This window comes from Pipistrellus kuhlii, unplaced genomic scaffold (assembly GCF_014108245.1).
Source record: "Pipistrellus kuhlii isolate mPipKuh1 unplaced genomic scaffold, mPipKuh1.p scaffold_m20_p_18, whole genome shotgun sequence".
Classification (NCBI taxonomy): Eukaryota; Metazoa; Chordata; class Mammalia; order Chiroptera; family Vespertilionidae; genus Pipistrellus; species Pipistrellus kuhlii.
In genome coordinates this window covers 7,413,975-7,434,306 of record NW_023425493.1, presented here as the reverse complement: position 1 = coordinate 7,434,306, position 20,332 = coordinate 7,413,975, and the positions used below count along the sequence as shown (strand labels likewise).

The following is a 20,332-nucleotide window of genomic DNA, read 5'->3' as shown; positions in this document are numbered from 1 at the left end:
ATTTAATCAAAACGATACTGAAATACTTCATGTTGTTTCAAAGAAGAACATCTATTTTATTGGTCAATGTGTTCTGCATTTAATATATCCCTAATATAAAGTTTTTTTTATGACTCTACCAAGATTTTTTTTTTTAACTAAAAACTTGTTAAAGTCAACTAGAAAAAGCTATCTTGATTTATGCAACATTTCTCTTCTAAAGCAGCTTCATATTCTCTCTCAACGTTTTCCTCACACCACTGCCAGGAGGCAAAGTGGAAAAGGATGCTTTTTCATTCAGTTTTCAGACAGGCACACAGGGGACTGGAAAGGTCAAATTCTTGTGCAAAGCTCACAAGAAGGTAATGCTAGAGTTGGAGGAGATGATTATTATTATTTTGGTAACTCTCTGCGTCAGGCTTATGCTATTATATTCCTTCTCACTATTAGCGGAAAAGAACATGCTTACAATTCGAGTGGAGGTTCTGTTGAGGACACTGTAGTCTCCCAAGATTCAAAAATCCAAGTTTAAAGACATGTGCTCAGATCCCATTCTTCTGATCCCTTCAGAGTACTCATTACTGAGTGGTCTTTTTCTCATTTAAGTTCTATGAGCCATGTTATTCTCATTTCCCGTTTGCACATTTTAATTTGCTTTTCTCTCCTCTATGCTGCCTCCTCAAAGTCCTTTCTTTAGGCCCCAACTGCACTTTTCTCTGAATAGTCACTTTCATGACTTCAACTATCAGTTTTATGTGGTTAATTTCCAAATCTCCCTTCCAGCCCCAATCCTCACTGAATCTTCACTTTGCTGTGTCTGAAACTGAACTCAGGAAATGTGGTGTTGTGTCCTAGACAGAACACTGGACGGAGTGAGAAAAATGGGTAGGTTTGGCGCCACCTCTGCTACAGCTTAACGGAGTGACCCACAGCAAGTCACTCTTTGCTGGCAGTCAGACGCTTCACTAAGTACAGGGCTGGCCTAGAATCAGAGGCTCTTTCACATACTTTCCCCAGTAAGTGGCAACTCCAACTTCCAACTGCTCAGGCTAAAAGGTGTGTAGTCGCCTTTGGCCCCTCTTCTCTCCACATGCCACATTCAATTCAGCATGAAGTCCTACTGTCTCCATTATTAAAACACATCCCAGAATCTGACCCCCTCTCATAAGCATCACACACCTGCCATTGTGTTCCATTCCAATATTATCTCCTACCCGAATTCTTTACTGAAGTCTCCTCAACTGTCCTTCCTTTTCTGCTCTTATCTGGCCCCTCCTTCAGTCTTAACACAGAAGCCAAATAATCCTACTGTATCATTCTTCTGTTCCAAATCCTCACAGGGCTCTTCAATGGTCTCCAAAGCCCCTCCCCATGGCAGCCTGCTACCAATCACCAAACCCGTCTCCTTTAGTTCTTCTGGTCTACTGTGCACAAGGCCTCATCGCTGTTTCTCTAACCAGATAAGTACACTCCTGTCTTCTGGCCTTAGCCATGCTGTTTTCTCTGCCTGAAATACCTTCCTTGGAGAGCTAATGAGCAAAATCCTTCCAGAATCAGTTCAAAGGGCCAGTTTATCAAGGAAGCCTGTCCTGAACACCCCCTATAAACCTGCAATATTCCCAACCCTCTCATCCTCTTTCACCTTGCTTTATTTTTATTATCACCGATATGTTATATATTTCTGTTTTATTTGATAGTTTTCTTTTTCTCTGACTAGAATATAAGCTCCATGCAGGCAAGGACGTTTCCCTGTTTTGTTGTTTGCTGTATTTCCGTGCTTACCACAGAGTCCGAAACACAGGAGGCACACTGCAAACCTTTGGGGAACGGCTAAATGGATTCTGGCCCATCTTCTAACATTTACCAGCGTCTGCCTCACATCAGGTCACTGGGCACTACCTATAATTTCTTTGTTATGCCTCTTACTAAACCCCATTCATTCAGTTCCCACTGCCATATCCAAGACCTGGATTCTGTTATCTCCCTGAATTATTGTAGTAGGGTCCCAAATGGTTTCTTCCATCCTAAGCCACTTGCACTCTACCATCAATGCCACTGCAAATCATGGCTTTCAGAATTTCACTGCCCTACTTAAAATGGACAATGGCTCTTTTTGACTAGTAGTTTGAAGTCCTTGGACTGACATTCAAAACCCTCCACACTCAGGCTCCAAGCTCCACCCACACGTCTTTCCCCATTGCCGAAAGAAAGCCTCTGCTGCTGTCAGACTGGTCTCATGGGTGGCATCTCTAATGGGACAAAGAGGCAAGAGAGGAAGTTGGCACCAGATAATATGAACATATTCAAAAGAGCCCAGCTGGTGTAGCTCAGTGGATTAAGCGTCATCCCATGGACCAAGAGGTCTTGGGTTCGATTCCCAGTCAGGGCACATACCTGGGTTGTGGGCTTGGTCCCCAGCAGGGGGAGTACAGGAGGCAGCCGACCAATGGGTCTCTCTCATTGATGTTTCTAACTCTCTCTTCTCCCTTCCTCTCTGAAATCTATAAAAATATATTTTTAAAAAAGAAAATATTCAAAAGATATTTCCATAAGATAAGAAATGGATAGATAATTAAGAATCCTGAAGCACATAATTAAAAGGACATCAGCCAAATTCTTTCCCCTCTGTGGTGCTTGCCTGACTCACCTCTTATGAATCTGTTCCTTTTCCAAACTCCTGTAGGTGACTAATTATCTGCACCACTCATTAAATTAACGTCTTAACTTGTAACCTGTTTCTGGAGTCTATGGACTGTCTATCCAACTAAGATGTAATACATCTAAGACCTTGAAACATATTTTAAGCTTGTTCCACAGCCATTTTATAGTGCCAAGTTGAATAGGAAACAATAACAGACAAGCCAATAATATTTACTCAGTTGAACTGCATGAACTGATAGTGGTAGTTATGTTGCTGGATTTAAATAAAAAGGTGCTTAAAAAAATACACAATGAAGTGAAAGAAGAGTCAGGTGGGTTATGCAGTTTTCTTCCTGAAAACTCAAAAGCCCAAGGAAGGCCACTGACTCAAGAACTGCAAATTCAGAAGGCTCTTTTTCTACTCTCCACCCCCAAAATGAGCATCAAATGAAAAACAAGGTCATGGTAGGAAGCAAGGCAGGAAAGGAAGCAATGCCTATGTGGGGAGAAGGCTTGGATTACCTTGGCTTTGGAGAAGAGATGATTAAAGCTGGAGACTGGATCTCCCAGTTTGCCTTCTGTATTTCCTTTCTACCTTGTATAATAACACACTTTTAAACAAGATTAGTTTAGAGAGGCAAAGACCACCCTTGCAGGCAGGAGGCCCAAGGTGCACACTCTTCTGCATAAACATAATCAAAGTATAGTTACTTTAGTTACAAAAAGTATAGTTACTTTTTCTTAACTATAACTAATAATGGACGAGTAGTAACTGTATATATTTAAAGTATACACATGATGGCTTTACACACACACACACACACACACACACACACACACTCACACACACTGTGGAAAAAGATTACCAAGATCAAGGTAATTAACACCTCCATAATTAACTTTTTTTTCTTTTTGTGGTGAGAATGCTTAAAATCTACTCTCAGCAACTTTTAAGTACACAATACTATATTGTTAACTTAGATCTTCAAAACTTACTCTTATAACTGAAAATGTATACTCTTTGACCTACATCATGCCATTTTGCCTGCCCCCTGACAACCACCATTCTATTTTCTGTTTCTAAGAAGTGTGTGTGCATGTTTTAATTCCAGATGTAAATGATACCATATAGTACTTGTCTTACTCTGTCTGGCTTATTTCACTTAACACAATGCCCTCCAGGTTTATCTGTGCTGTCACAAATGGCAGGATTTCCTTCTGTTTTATGGCTGAATAATTCCACTGTATATACAGGGTTGGGCAAAAGTAGGTTTACAGTTGTGAGTATGCATAATGCAGTTTATTCTTGTATTATTTATTAATTAATTTTATTATTTCCATACAAACAACTGCAGACCTACTTTTCCCAACTCCTGTATATGCCACATTTTTAAAAATTCATTCATCCATCCAAGAACATTTAGGTTCTTTGCATATCTTGGCTATTGTGAATAATACTGCAATGAACATAGAAGTGCAGATATCTTTTTGGATACAATTTCAATTCCTTTGGATATATACCCAGGAGTGGAATTGCTGAATCTTATGATCGTACAATATTATTTTATTTTTAAAACTTTTTTTAGGAACTGCCATGCTGCGTTCACATGGCCGGACCAATTTACATTCCAACCAAAAGTGTATGAGTCCCTTTTCTCTACATCCTCATCAATGTTAGTTATTGTTTGTCTTTTTGCTAATTTTAGAGTACTTTCTTTCCACATTTTACTTATTTCTATGACATCCTGGAAAGGAAGAGTGAAGGTATGAGTAATTTTCTTCAGTAAAGATAAGAGAACTGAAACCCAGCATGGTGAAAGAACTCCATTGAGAAATGAGAGCCCAGGCTCAGACATAGCTTTGAAGTCTAGGCTCCCAGCTGAGCTCAGGGACAATGAGGAAGACAGGAAGAGGAAGAAAATGGGAAGAAGAGGGGAAAGCCCAGTTCCTTGCCCTGTGTCAAATGGAAGTAGGTGCTTTCCAAATGAAAGTGCAGGCAACCAGAGAAACCAAGATGGAGGCAAAGGTAAACAATTTAGTTGTTTACACAACAATTTCAAAACTACAACGAAAAGACAAAACGTCTTTCACCCAGAACCACAGGAAAGATGGCTGAATGGAAGATTTACAACTACAATAGAAGGAAAGAGAAAGGGGCACAAACGCTGAAAAGCTGAGACACAGTGGGTCCTCACAACCAATTGGCCTGGAGGTCAATTCCTACCAGTAACACCAACAACAATCAAGACTTAACTACAACAAGGCTGTACACACAGTCCACAAAGGGGTGCACCAAGAGTGTCCTCCTCAAGTAACTGGGAGGCTGACCCATTGACCCATAGAGGACACCCAGCACACAAAGCTACCCTCAGGGAAGCAGTGAAAATGAGGAGACAAGGAAACAGATCACAAACGAAAGAAATGGAGAACAAACAACTGGATATAGAGTTCAAAACCATGGTTATAAGACTTTTCAAGAACTTCCTAGAAAAGGCTGATAAATGTAATGAGACCCGCAAGGATATGAAAAAGGACCAACGAGAAATTAAACATAAACTGACTGAAATAAAAAATATTATACAGAAACCCAACAGCAGACTAGAGGAATGCAAGAATCAAGTCAAAGATTTGGAATACAAAGAGACAAAGGACATTCCTCTGGAAAAGCAAGAAGAGAAGAGAATCCAGAAAAGTGAAGATAGAATAAGAAGCTGCTGGGATAACTGTACAACATCAGAATTATGGAGGTGCCAGAAAAAGAAAGAGAGCAAGACACTGAAAACCTATTTGAAGAAATAATGACCAAAAACTTCCCCCACTCCGTGAAAGAAATAGACTTACAAGTCCAGGAAGCACACAGAACCCCAAACAAGAGGAATACAAAGAGGACCACACCAAGACACATCATAATTAAAATGCCAAGGGCAAAAGACAAAGAGAGAATCTTACAGGCAGCAAGAGAAAAAGTTAGTTACCTACAAGGGAGCACGCATACGATTATCAGCTGATTTCTCAACAGAAACTATGCAAGCCAGATGGGAGTGGCAAGAAATTTTCAAAGAACCTACAACCAAGATTACTGTACCCAGGAAAGTTATCATTCAGAATTGAAGGTCAGATAAAGAGCTTTGTAGATAAGAAAAAGCTAAAGGAGTTCATCACCACCAAACCAGTATTATATGAAATGCTAAAAGGTAATCTTTAAAAAAAGGAAAAAGAAGAAAAAAGTAAAGATAAAAATTATGAACAACAAATACATATCTATCAACAAGTGAATCTAAAATTCAAGTGAATTAAAAATCTGAGGAACAGAATAAACTGGTGAATATAATAGAATCAGGGGCATAGAATGGGAGGGGATTGATAATTCTCAGGAGGAAAGGGGTGTCTGTGTGGGGAGTAAAGGAAGACAGGAAGAGACTGGACAAAAATCATACATCTATGGATGAGGACGGGGGGGGGGGGGGGGGGGGGGAAGGAAGGTAAGGGCAGAGAGTGGGATGGGGACCGGGTGGAGGGGAGCTATGGGGGGAGAAAAGGAGAAACAATTGTAATAATCTGAACAATAAAGATTTATTAAATTTAAAAAAAAAGTGCAAGCAACCTAGCCACTCTAAAAACAAGTGACCTCCAAGAAGATACGAGATTCTAAGTTGCTTCTGAATGTACCAAAACATGGTCCATAAGACGGTCAAAACAACACAGCCCACAAAGAACCATAAGGAATATCTGAGTGAGCTGTAGGATAGCCAGAAGACAGAATGCTATATACAGTCATTAAAAACAATGCTTTTAAAGATAATACAATACATGGGGGAAATGTTCACTTAAAATGTTAAAAATTTACACAAAATTTAATACACAATATAGTCCTAATTTTCTAGAAAAAATGCACACTGATAAAAAAAGAGAAGGAAATACACCAAAATGTTAATACCATTTCCAAGTAGTCATTATTTTCTTTATATTATTTTTGTTTTCCCCACAATATTTTAAAGAAGATGTACTACTTTTAAAAAAGATTAATAGAGAGAGACAGGAAAGGAGGAAGAGAGAGAGAGAAACATCAATTTGTCATTCCATTTATTTATACATTCATTGGTTGATTCTTATATGTGCCCTAACTGGGGATCAAACCTGCACACTTGGCTTATTGGGCCAATGCTCAAATTAGCTACCTGGCCATAGATGGGGTAGGTGTTAAAAACAATAGAAAGGAAAATTTAAATAAGTGCCAACTATGTTTTAAAAATAACAAATGAAGAGAGGGAAATTTCAGCTATATGGAAAACTGAAAAAGAACCAAAGAGAAATTCAAAAACTCAAAACTACAATATCCAAAATAAAAAATTAATTGGACAGTATTAATAGCACACTGATGCAACAAAAGATTAGTAATCACTTTAGAAATCATCTAACCTAAAGCACTAAAAGAAAAAAGAAAAAAAAAGCTTGCCTCAATGGCCTGCATGTCTGTTATCAAGCAGTCTAACAGATGTGCAATTGGAGTCAAAGTAAGATAAAAAATTGGACGGAAAAAAATAATTGCCAGAAATTTCCCCAAAGTGAAGAAAAACCACTACCCACAGATCCAAGATACTTAGATATTGTATTTATCCAAGCCAAGTAAATACAATGAAAACTTCACTTAGAATCACCAGAGTCAAACTGCTGAAAACCAAAGACAAAGAAAAAAGATAAAAAGCAGCCACAAAACCCCCAAACATTACATTCAGGGGAACATTTTTAGCCTTCAGATAAAAATCACAGCTAAGGGATGGGGTTAGGGGTGGGGGGCAATGGGGAGATAAGGACACATATGTAATACCTTAATCAGTAAAGAAAAAAGGGGAAAAAAAGACCAAAAACTTCTCATCAGAAACAATGGAGGCCAGGAAAAAGAAGGATGACATTTAAATTATTGAAAGAATATTATGGATTTGATTTACATAACTTTTTTTTTTTTTTAATAAACAGGCAAATACTTTCTATTGTGTTAGAAGTCAGGACAGTGGCTACCCTTCAGAAGGTAATGAATAGAAGAAGTCAAAGAAGGTAACTCATGAAATACTAGTAACATTCTTTTCTTTATCTGGATGCTAAGCACTTAGTGGTTTTCAGTTTGTAAAAATTCACTTTACAACAAGCATGTCAAACTCAAAGGCTAACATGAGCCAAATAAAGAAGGCATGCGGCCCTTGGGCTGCATTTGACATGCTTGCTTTACAATGTGTACTTTTTCTACGAATTTTAGATTCCTATAACAAGTTAAGGGGGGGAAAACCTTGCAAAATACAATAAAGATTAGAGAAAGTATATTTAAGGCCCATAACACTGTATAATATTTATACTGTAGTAGGCATTCTATAAAAGCTTGTTATTATCATCATCATACCATAGCGAGTTCTGAAAGATCTAGACTAAAGAGTAGCCTGAAAAGTACTAAGCTCTATGGGGCAAATCTTACTCCTCAATTTGATTTCAAGCGCATTTTGGCACCTAGCATAATGCTGTGCTTATAGATGTCACTAAAGTGCTTTCTGAGTACTTGCTCTTTAGTTTAGGGTTATATTTAAATACAAGGTTGCATTTGGACACTTTGGCTTTCTGTCCATTGCACCTCTCCTTCCCATACTCCATCTATTTTTAAATTGTTCTTCAGATTCTTTTAATCACCTCTTGATTTATAAAGACTGACGTACCATAACACTATCAATTTTCTGAACAGCACCTTACTTAGGCTCCTTCAAAAAAGGTAAATAGATACTGAGAACTAAACCACCAAAAAGGCAAACCTATAAACTAACCTAAGCAAAAGATTGCAGGCATCTTTGATGCACACGTTCCCTCTGTGCTGAATTTTCCTAAGTCCAAAACCAAGAAGCTTAGACCATCCAGAGAGAAGCCCAAAGGGAGAGGATCCAGGTGACGCTGACCTAGTGTCACAGACACCAAAGCTAAAATGCCAGGAACAGCACTAGCTGCAAAGCTCCCCTCAGTGTTGGCTTTGGCAGCAAACCTGATGCCCGTTATCAGCCGAGTTACCTTTGAAGTAGCTGGCTGCCTTCCATCCTCTACTCAAATCAGCTCAGCTTCACATCCTATTCTTTTTTTTCCAAAGAGATCTCTTCACCAGATATGAAAGAATAAAGCTCAATTAATCAGAACAGATTTTTGCTACCAACAAGATAAAATGGGCAAATGGAGCAGCTGTCTGTAAAGCACTGCACAACGCTGTTAGTGAGCATGCTAGGTGGAGGAAATTCAATCAGTAAAAGATACAAGTTCAGGGGGAGAGGAGGAGGAAAGTGACTGAAAATTCACTCACCTACTCCTTCTCCCAAAGACATCTCCAAATTAAACCCTTCCTCAAGAGGGCCGAACACAAACATTGGGTATCCATTCTTTGGGTCATTTCTTCTTCTCTTATTTATGGACAACACCACAGCACATGTCTCCTTACAGAATCATCATCCTCTCTCCTCACATATGCCAAACAGCTAGACTCAGAGACTCCTTAGGAAATCGTGTTCCAATCCAAAGGGGATTCACAGGTTCCCTACCTAGGGAACATATACTGAATTAGTCTGAAATCTCCTTTGCCCTCCTTTATAGCTAGACCCATTTCCTTGGTGCCAAAGAAAATCTGTATTATAAATATATTCTTCCAATCTGTGGCTTGTCTATCATTTTCTTAATAATGTCTTTCCAAGAGCGAAAGTCCACGAATTGGTCAAGTCCAATTTATCTTTTTTTTTTCTTTTATAGTTCATGCTTTTTCTATCCTAAAAACTCTTATCTATTCAAGGTTACAAATATATATATTTTTTAATGACTTTCACAAACAAGCAAAGTTGAGAGCTACTGGTCTATCAGGAATCTGACCTAGCTTTCTCAACTGAACTTGGCTTTCTGCCACAGAATCTTAGGATAATAAAGGTGAGACAGGTGTACAGTTAACTGAAATTCTGTAAAAAAAAAAAAAAAAAGGATATAACTGAGAGTCTTAGGACAACTGACCAGCTTCCAAGCCTACATGTGAGCAAACTGTTCAAGGCTAAAAACACTGACTTGAAAAGCAAAGTCAAGGTGCTTTAAGTGTGCTCCAGCTAAATGAAAGGAGGAAGAGCGAATAGGACTGTTCTCTCCCCTCTGAGAAAAAGCACACCCAAGTTTATCTGAGTTGATGCTGAGAAAGCGGGGGAAATTATATTTTTGGTGAGATTCCTTAGAACATGCCTCTCAGAGACAAACATGGAACTGGAGTGTTTGACAGTGTGTCTGGCCACCATTTTTGAAGCCACTGCATTAAAAGATGAAGGTGGCAGCAATAATATTTGCCCAAACCTTGGTTCCAACAGCGGTTAGACAGACTGAGCTTTCATTACAGGAGAGGAGATGTCAGGAGCACCAAATGGGCTCAATTTCCCCTGGAGTCCTCAACAAAGTGGGTCTGTTTCATAGGCTGTGGACAGGAGGCTACTTTCTCCAGATGTTATATTTAGCTAAAGGAATCCACCGTGGTTTCATGCAAGTGTAAAATATGTCCCCGCAAACATAACCACAAAGCAGAGGGCCAGCAGGAGCATCCCTTAAGGACGTTCAGTAGCACAGAGGGGTCAATTGTACAGCCACCCTGACATCCCCAAATTAGCTGAGTTAGCTGTGGGCCAGATTTTCAGACAGTTCTCACATTTAATGAGTCTTTGTTTCTCTCTTACTAGAGATTGTGCCCCGAGGGAGAAAAATACTGCTGCCCTATTTCCCTCTCAACTTCCAGCTGCTTGCCCAGATACCAGGTAGAAGAAACAATCCTATGTTGATGTTTAACACATCCATACCCTTTGAGGTTTGTGTTCAAGGGAAAAGGTTAGATTAATTCTGCAACTAAGTGAAATACCTGGATTCAACAGAAAAGAGTCAGGAAATCTGGAACACCATCTACTCTGCACACCATACCTAGATGCTAATGTAACATACATAGAAACCTTGAGTTCTAGAGACAAATATCTGAATTTAAATACTAGTTTCACCTTTTCCCCCCTTAATCTCTCTGTTTCCTCCTTCATAAAATAGGGATAATAGTACTATTTACCTTATAGAATTAAAAATGATAAGGATTAAAAAAGATAATGTACATAAAGTGTTTAACACTGTACCTGGGACATAAGATTTCAAAAAATGTTAGTTTTTGAAATTGACCTGGGCCAGTGAATCGAGTTTTATAGATTAAAAAGAGTAAAAAGAGGAAGGAGGAGGAAAAGAGGGAGGAGGAGGGGGAAGAAGAGAAAAGGAGATAACCCATGTTTTTCGCCACTGATGAACAGATTCAAATTAGTGAATTTTCATAGGTATTCATAGCCGACTCAGAAATAAAGGCATTCTTTCTGAAGTTGGTGTCTCTTTTGCTGCTGGAACCAAATTTACAGGTAAAATACAAGGTGTATCTATGTTACACATGTGCATTCTACTTTGGCATCTCTGGGTTGCTGGCCTTTATAGATAACAGAATCTGAGTGCTGCATTCCTCAAGAAATATAGTCTGCAATTGCTTAAGCTAGCCCCCTCCATACCCACATCTACTCTTGTTTGTCCTTATCTCAGGGGCTGCAACTTACCTATCAATATTTAACAAAGGTCACCAACAACTGAAAGAAAGCCCCCAGCATAGAATACTCTTGTCATCCTAGAATTACAGAATATTAAACTTCAAAAGCAGCATGGAGATCACACAGCCTTACTCTTTAAAAAACAACCACACAACTCGAGGGAACTGAGGCGCAGAAAGGAGGAGAAATCAACCAAGGTGTCAGAGTTACTTGCAGAGCTTAGCCTGAGGGAAAAGGTTACTTGGAAAAGGCCTCTGAGCTGAGAGCACAGCCACACCTTGGAAGCTTCACATAGCTGACAGGGTGGCCAGGGACATTCTTTAGGTCTCTTATCTGATTACTGTGTCTTAAGCAGTGGGATTCTAATTCTTCATGTGCAACATACTCTAACCAAAAGAGATGAAAAAAATCAAGGTATGGAGAGAGAAGGCTTCTGTGTCCATTACTAGAAAGCAGAGAGGCTCACACCCAGCCAAAACAGAATTAATCTATGTTTAAAAATGTATATATATTTTTATTGATTTACAGAAAGAAATGAAGAGAGAGAGGAAGAGAGAGAAACATCAATGTGAGGAGTGGAACATCATCAGCTGCCTCCTACGCACCCCTATAGGGGATTGAGCCCACAATGTGGGCATATGCCCTGACCCGAATAGATTTGGCAAACTTTGGGTGCATGGGACAATGCCCAATCATCTGAGCCACACTGGCCAGGGCAAATGAATCTATGTCTTAATTGATAAAAATCTCTATGATCTGCAACTATAAACAACCATATGACTAAACCTCATAATAATAAACAAAGGTTGAATGAGAGAAACCAGACAGAAAAGATACACTCTGTATGGATCTATTTATATAAAGTATGAAACCAATCAGAACAAATATCTGCTATTCAATGTTAAGACAATTTTTATCCTTGGGTTTGGGGACTTGTTTCCTCCTTAAAATTCCTTAATGACTGGAAGGATGCATGGAGGAGGGGTGCGGTGCTTCTAGTGTACTGAAATATTCTGTTTCTTGATCTGGGAGTTAGTTACCAAATTTTTTGTTTATAAAAATGCATTTAGTTATAAGCCTAAATGTATAATTTTATTCAATGAAATGTAATTTATAGATAAAATGTGAGTAATTAGAAATTCTTTCTTATATGCCCAGCAGAGAATTGCCAGGCTTAAGTATATGAACTCAGAGACCATTGCCAGGAATATTATTCACAAGTGGATTTTCCTACTAAAGGGCAAGTGTCTTGTATACATGCCATGCAGTTAGGACTTTAGTAAAATGTGAAGGGCACCTGAGGAACCAGGGACATTCATGGTTTTGGTAACTGGCTATCTTCAACATAAACATCTCTGAGATCTTGGGGGAGGAGGGGAGAGAGAAAACACGGGACTATAAGACTCTCAGCTTGGTTCTCCCCTAAACTTCTAAAGCTGGGAGAAAAGGGAGCTGAGAGATTAAGTGACATCTAAATAACTGACCATCTCTCAGATGAATACTGCAAACAGAGGAGAAAACTATCAGTCACTGCCTTTCATTCTCAAGATAGCTTAAGTGGCTGTCCAGGGCTTAAGGAAGAGCTGAAGTAGTATCTGACTACTATCAAGGTTCCACCTAAATAAGTTTTAAATGTTTATAATAAAAATTGTATCTATTAAAGGTGCATAACAATGATTTTATAAACATACTAGAGGCCCAGTGCATGGACTCGTACACACTGAAAGGAAATTAATTAGAAGAAATACTTTAGAGGCCTGGGAGGGAGATTGGCTCCAGGGAGTGTCCGGCCTATCTTGTCCAGTCCTGATCAGCTGGACCCCAGCAGTTAGCTAACCTACCAATCGGAGTGTCTATCCAATGGTCAGTCTACATCATAGCAACAGATCATTCAGCCACCATTTGTTTCAGTTTGGTTGATTTGCACATTAGGGTTTTATTATATAAAATAAAATCTATATTATAAAAGACCCGTGGCTATAACGCCATAACAAATGACCGATCACCAGGAGGTCCTTTGATGGGTCTTGTGGCACGGTGGGTCTGGGGTCCCGCGACAGTATGGCAGGTCTGAGCCTCACACTATTTCCCGCCCTGGGCCTCTAGTAATTTCTATAATCAGGCTAATTATCATATCTCCTCAGATAGTTAAGTTACCTTTGTGTGTGTGAAAAGAGCACCTGAAATCTACTCTCTTAACTTATTTCCAGTATTAAATACAGTATTATCAACTACTAGAGGCCTGGTGCACAAAATTCGTGCATGGACAGAGAGGAGAAGGGTCTTCTCAGCCCAGTCTGCACCCTCTTGCAATCTGGGACCACTGGCTCCTAACTGCTCGCCTGCCTGCCTGCCTGCCTGCCTGCCTGAACGCCCATAACCCCTCTGCCTGCCTGCCTGATCACTCCTAACCATCACCTGCTTGCCTGATCACCCCTAATTGCCTCTGCCTTGGCCCCCTCAGCTGTGGCTTCGGGACAGAATGATGTCTGGAAGGTCGTTAGGCTGTCTGGTCTAATTATCATATTATGCTTTTATTATTGTATAATAGTCATTCATTTTAGTCATACATACACATCACCAATTTGTTGCAAAATAATTCAATAATGACAAGCAAGCTACGGAGATGCTAAAAACTATGAGTAGATGGTTAAAAGTATCCTTGCCCCTAAATGAAGCATGACCCCAACCACAGCACAGGCAGGCCATTAAATATAGCCAGTGGGATCTGAAGGAGGTTATCTTTCTCTCACCTCTTTTCACTGTCAAATGATTGTACCCTTAATATATTGTCTCTAAAACACAGGGAAAGCCCCTTCACAGATGCAACTATGTAGTTGGAAGATTCTAAATAATTTTTTTCATGCTGTTTTAAACAGAAGAATTTAGGTTCTAATACCAGTCCTACTGAGATCTGAAAAACTTCCTAATGTTAAGGATTGGAAAACTGCCCTGGCCAGTGTTGCTCAGTGATCAGAGCTTTAGGCCATGCACTGAAGGGTCTCGGGTTCAATTCCCGGTCAAGGGCTCATACCTGGGTTGCAGGTTCAATCCCTGGCCCTGGTCGCAGTGTGTGTGGGAGGCAACCACTTGTTGTATCTCTCTCATGTTGATGTTTCTCTCTCTCTACCTCTCTCCCTCCTTCCTTCTCTTCCATTCTCTCTAAAAATCAATGGAAAAAATATATCCCTGGTGGAGAATTAACAACAACAAAAATTGGAAAACCAAGAGCTATTGCTCCCCACAGTGCTGTTGACTGAAATCCTTTCTCTCCCAGCCTCAAATTTTAACACCAAATTTTGTCAACTGGAAACCAATGAATTTCATATACAAAATAATAATAATAATAATAATAATAATAATAATAATAATACAAAAGCCCTATATAAATTCTTTACACCTATAACTTGTGATAAGATTATTTGCTTTCTGAAATATCTTCTGTGGGTCTCAGACCTCAGTGTTAGACATGGTATGTCATGTACTGATACAATGTTTGGGGCCTTTGCCACCATTTGTTACCAAAATTCATGAATAAATGACTCCATTGAGAGTTCAGGTTGAGAGAGCTAAGAAAAAAAGTTTCTGGCTTTCCAAGAGGATAGTTCCACTACTGACAGGTGAGGTGAAGTTGCCATAAATTTCTTAAGATTACCACAATTATTTTGGAGTCTTTCCTTGGTCAATTTTTTTTAACTTATTCCCAAGGTATTATGACAAACAAATGAGCTTCATAAAGCATTCAGAAATTAAAGAAAATATGTCATGATAAGAATAGCCAAATTCATAAGTTCCCCTTGGATAAGAACTTAGAAAGAGAAATAAACCAAAAATATAAATATATGAATTTGCTAAATGGACTAGAAGAAAAGGAAAAAAGCATGAAATGAAAACAAAAGGTTCCTGAATCTTAACAGCTTCACAAGTCACGTATGAAAATCGACTAACTATAATTAATACATCAGATTATGAATTATGCTCCCAATCCTGGGGTTATTCCTGGCACATGCTTACTTTCCTGGATCAACTATTAATTCAGCTCAGAAAGAAAGAAAAGAATATCAATTTAATATTCTGCCTCCATGAGTGTATGATATGGAATGATCAATTTCAAGCCTAATATGTGGGACAATAAGATATTCTTTCTCTTATTTACAAAACTGTGTCATTGCTCCACCCAAGTATCTTACGACTAGAAACAGCTACATACCTTTTTAAAGAGTCTTCCTGAGTCCTCGCTGACTTGAACAAATCGAGGAATGATGTTATTCAGGTAGATGTCACTCAGGGTAGTGTGGTCCCTGCTCTCCCGCTTCACCTGGTTTAAGAGGAGATTCCAGCAGTTGACTGGAGAGAGAACATTCTGATCCTTCCTGCAGAGAAACAGCAAGGAAAAAAAAAATCACTGTTAGTAAGCAATCAGGACCAACATCTGTGACTACAGTCCACATCACAAAATGACAGTGATCAAAGCCAAGACAGAAATAACGTTATTTTTCCTGCACTCTGCACTTCTAGTGTTCTTTTTCTAACAACTCAATGGAGAAAGGGAGAAAATGAGGATAATGATAAAGAGAGGGAAGGAAGAGGAAAGAAGAGAAGGAGGAGGAGAAGCAAGATTATCTGTTGAACACCTACTACGTTCTAGGAACTTGGGAGACTGTTTTATGTGCATTATTTCACCTAAGCTCCATCATTTCATTGTAAAAAAAACAAACAAACAAAAAAACAAACACTACCATTATCTCCATTTTACTGAGTAGAAAACTTATCCACAGCTAGGTAGTAAGAAGGAATCATGCAGTTAGTAAATAAGATGAAGTCAGGAACTAGAACCACAATTCTGTGTTGTTTGACTAGAAAAAGCTCTAGGCTGTCTCACGCCAATGCCATTCCCTTGGCCATTAAATCATCTGGTATGCATCTAGGGTTAGAGACAAAAAGAGATTTTGTCTAGAGACAAAATCATTAGAGCAATACAGACTAAACGCCCACACACTTACCTATTGCAGAATTCCATGAATACAACATTAGAGGCAGCTGCCATGAAAAAGTCACTAAAAACTGTTCAGTTCCATCGAACACATCTAAGGATGCTTTGGTTTCACTGATTGAGCTATTATTATATCATGTCCCATACACCCTAGAGCACAATCATTCCCAGAACACATGTAATTCCTACAACTTTTACAGCCTGAGTAGAACAGTATAGTGCCAAACCTAGATGCTCGTTTCTAATGAAAGCATTATGATCTAAAAGAATTATTTTCTACTCAGTTTACAGCAGTAATTTAAGCAACAAAAGTTCTGCATCTGCAAGTTAGATCTCTTTAAGGAGGAAAACAGAAAGTAGGGGTTGCTTGCGGTCCTATTTATCACAGGGTTATTATGTATTTAGCACATAGCTGGGCCCCATGGCTGATATAACTTTACCCCCACAACAATCTGATGAAATGGGTGTTATCAATTGCATTCAGCAGAAGAGGAAAGTTTGGGTTAAGACAGGTTAAATAACTTGGTCAAAGTTACATAGCGAAGAAGTGGCAATTCTAAAATTAAAAACAAAGCCTTATAATTGCAAAGAGAAAATGCTTACCCATGACAAAGAATCATTTTTCTGTTTATTCCCCTTACCGCTCCCTCCAGTCAAACTCTCAGAGCAAAGAAAATGGCTTGAGTGTGGTTTGACTTACCGTATTTTTCGGACCATAAGACGCACTTTTTTTCCCCCAGAAGTGGGGGGGAAAAGTCCCTGGGTCTTATGGTCCAAATATAGCCTACACATATACTTTAAAAAAAAAAGTTTTTTTACTTGCCCGGCTCTGTGTGGTCTCTGTGTGCTTGCCCGGCTCTAAAATGGTTCTAAATGCTGCTGTTTACTTTACAGGGTTGATTACATGTGTTTATGACTGTGATGTTGGGTTTTAATGCACATAAAATATTTTAGGACACTATTTGTTTCAGAATCTTTTTTTCTTCATTTCCCTTCTCTAAAAACTGGTGCGTCTTATGGTCCGAAAAATACGGTAGTCAGCACTGCCTCCATTCAGGGCTGGAGGGTGCCAGGCACCTATGATTTGTAAAGTATGGAATCCAACTTAGAAGGGCTTTCCCAATTCTGTTATGAGGTAATTACTGACAAAAAACCTTGCCAGTTTCCCTGCAATAGGCATCATCACAGTGTCTCATGGGCTGCCAGGTGAACTTCATTCTATACAATCTTGGGAATAAATTATCAATGCATGTATCTGAACTTCTGAGAAATGTGTTTATTGGTTAGAATGGATGTTGCTCTGTACTAATAGCTTTCAATTCCAGCCTGAGTGCCACCTTCAGTTAAATTGTTTGGGTAAGCATATGACTTCATACATAGTGGTCAAGTTTAACTACATGCCATAGAAGGCTCAGGAGCCCATGTTATAGAGTCTATAATACAGACCATGGTTGGGTACTGAGAATAGTCATGCTCATTATCATCCTATCTCATTATCAATTGCAATGTTTCTTATACATTTTTTTTTATTCAGTTAATATTTATGAAGGTGAGTGAGAATAGCTAATAGATAATATTAATTAAAACAAAAATATCATTTTCAAGCATCTAAATCAATTTTAAACTATTTCAAACAACTCAATTGTGTTAATCAGTAGTTTCTTGATACTGGCAATCCAAATCAGAACCAGAAATAACTTGGATGCTGAAATTGACATAAAACTACAACTCTGATTCATATTCCCAATGTCAATCAATATTTTGGGTTCATAAACACAGTCTGATGTGCTCACTGACTAACTCTATAATAAGTGCTTTAGATTTAAAAGATTTACACTAGTAAATGGGTTGCATATATGGGGGCTTATGCAAGATTTTTATTTTTAAAAAGGAACCCGTGGCTTTAAAACACAGTATTAGACACTGTTTTCTTTTAGGGGTTCTCATCTCTTTTACTCATACTCAGTTTCTCATATAATGTATTTGGTTCTTTTGAGTTTGTATGGTTTTTCAGACTAGATTCCTCTTCAACTGAGGTGTTTTAATTAATTCATTTATTTATTTTGGGAAGGTGGTGGGGCAGGAGAGGGGAAAGGCTCACTGTAGAAGAAACACAAACACCCTGTAGAGACAATTTTCCCAGCCAACACGAACAAAGATGAAACACACTTCAGGCTGGAAAGTAAGCGAGGCCCCAAGACGTGATTTCATGGGGAGCCTATTAAGGTTCTGCTAGAGTGGTTTCCTGCTTTCACAGCTTTGCAGCCTTCTTTTATTTGGGGCTGCTGGAGCCAGGGGAACTGGGTTTGGTTAGGAGATTGAAATTTGCCTTTATATCTTTTCCATCTATCATTTGTTTGTACAGTGTCTTTACTTTCCCCGCCCCCAGAGTCTTAGGCTGTGTAATACTTGGGCATTTAAAGGAAAAGGTCTACATCCCTTAGGAATGTGCTGAACAGCTGCAAACCTCCTCAAACACTAATCCCTAAAAAGCAGACAAAATATCCAGAAGTGTTTTTCTTACTTAAAAAAAATTTTTTTTAGGAGGAAGATCAAAAAGGCATCAAACTGTACTTGTGAGGAGATGACTCTGGAGTCCAAACAAAGGAGGCCAGAAAGTCACAAGCCGACTATGCATGAGCTGGAAGGAATAAACCTGCACAGCTCACTCATTAGCTTCAAATACATTAACCCAGTTTTCCTCTTCAACTTAGATTATTTATGGATGTTCAACACACTTGGCAACAAATGCTCAAAGGGATTTCTCTCAAATATCTAGGGGGAAGATCTCCATAAACGTCCAAGTTGGCTTGTATTACACTTGCTTTTTGTGTGTGTGTGTGTGTGTGTGTGTGTGTGTGCTTCCCTCTGTTCGGTTTCATCTATAAAATGGACACATCCCTATCTGCGTACATCTAGCTCCCTGAAGATCTTCAAAGCAGGACTGTAAAACCCCGGAAGCTCTGCTGGCCTAAGGTGCCATTTAATTAATAATCGCTATGTTGATAGCTCTGCAGATGGGCTGTGTGACACAAGCTTGGCACCACGGAGTGGCTTGAGCTTCTGTATTGCTCTAGTGAAGAATATTTCCTTTCGGGCCAACAGTGTCTACCTGACTTGCCCATCTCACAGGTCTGTTGTGTGGCTCCAATGAGATGGTGGGTGCAAAAGAATGATATCAACAGTAAAACACTATACAAATGTGAAAAAAATATTATTACTTTTATTTCCAAACAAACAAGGACTCAGCTTTCATCATCTTCCAACAGGCTCCTCACCCGGCCCTGGGCCAAGGCCAAGAGTGCTGCTGAAAACGAACAGCCCTCGGCAAATAACGTTCAGGAGAAGACAGCAGCAACAGGCAATTAACCAGGCAGCTGTGGTCTCCGGGAAGACATGAGGGAGATACGAATGGGAGAGCAGAATCTAATCTTCCACTGTCCTTCCCCTGAGGTGGGACTGCTCAGCCCTGTATTCCGCACAGGGACTGAACGAAGGGCCAGAGAAAGGAGCCAGAGGGAGTCCAGGGAGCCAGTACCCCATGCTTCAGCAACTTCTGCTGAACCCCCTTTCCCAGAATTCCTTTCAAAACTGCTGGTCTGCATACAGAGATGGCAAATATTAGTACTAATACATCTAAGAATATCGCTTCTCACTTTAAAAAATAGACACATATATGTGACGATAGATAAAATAAAAGTGAGCTAAAGGCACCATTCAGCATATTGAGCATCCAACCATAAGGAGGACAAGAAGAAGATACATACATGATAAAAGCAATCCGTTAGTGATGGTTGGACAGGGAACTAGTGACAAGGCCCAGGCTGGATTTGTAAACCTAAATTCCTTCCTGGCGCCTTGATTAAAATGAAGTGAAGGGACGCAGCCTAAGAGATTATTTTATTCAGATGAGTGTTATTAGCCTTTCTGGCTTATTTTCTCTATTATGCATTTTGCTGATGCTGACAGAAGCAGACGGGCTGGATAGAGAGGCAAAGCCGCAGCGGATTTATGGTTCGACAGTGCCATGCATAAAATCAGACCCGTGCTGACCCAGATAAGCCAGAGGATGGATTGGATTTGCTGGGGAAGGTGTTAAAAAAAAGGGGGG

At 39.3% G+C, this 20,332-nt stretch overlaps 1 protein-coding gene across 17 annotated transcripts in view; it reads right to left on the bottom strand.

Annotated features, from left to right (window-relative positions):
- Positions 1-20,332, bottom strand: part of SRGAP2 (SLIT-ROBO Rho GTPase activating protein 2) — a 222,602-nt gene that overhangs the window by 90,854 nt on the left and 111,416 nt on the right. For all 17 annotated transcript variants that reach the window (XR_004988751.2, XM_036442547.2, XM_036442550.2 and 14 more), the window contains exon 3: positions 15,439-15,601. Coding sequence is in view for 16 of the 17 variants with exons in the window: in XM_036442547.2 (XP_036298440.1) it covers positions 15,439-15,601 (163 nt within the window). In the remaining variant the exon portion in view is untranslated. The remainder of the gene's footprint in view (positions 1-15,438; positions 15,602-20,332) is intronic.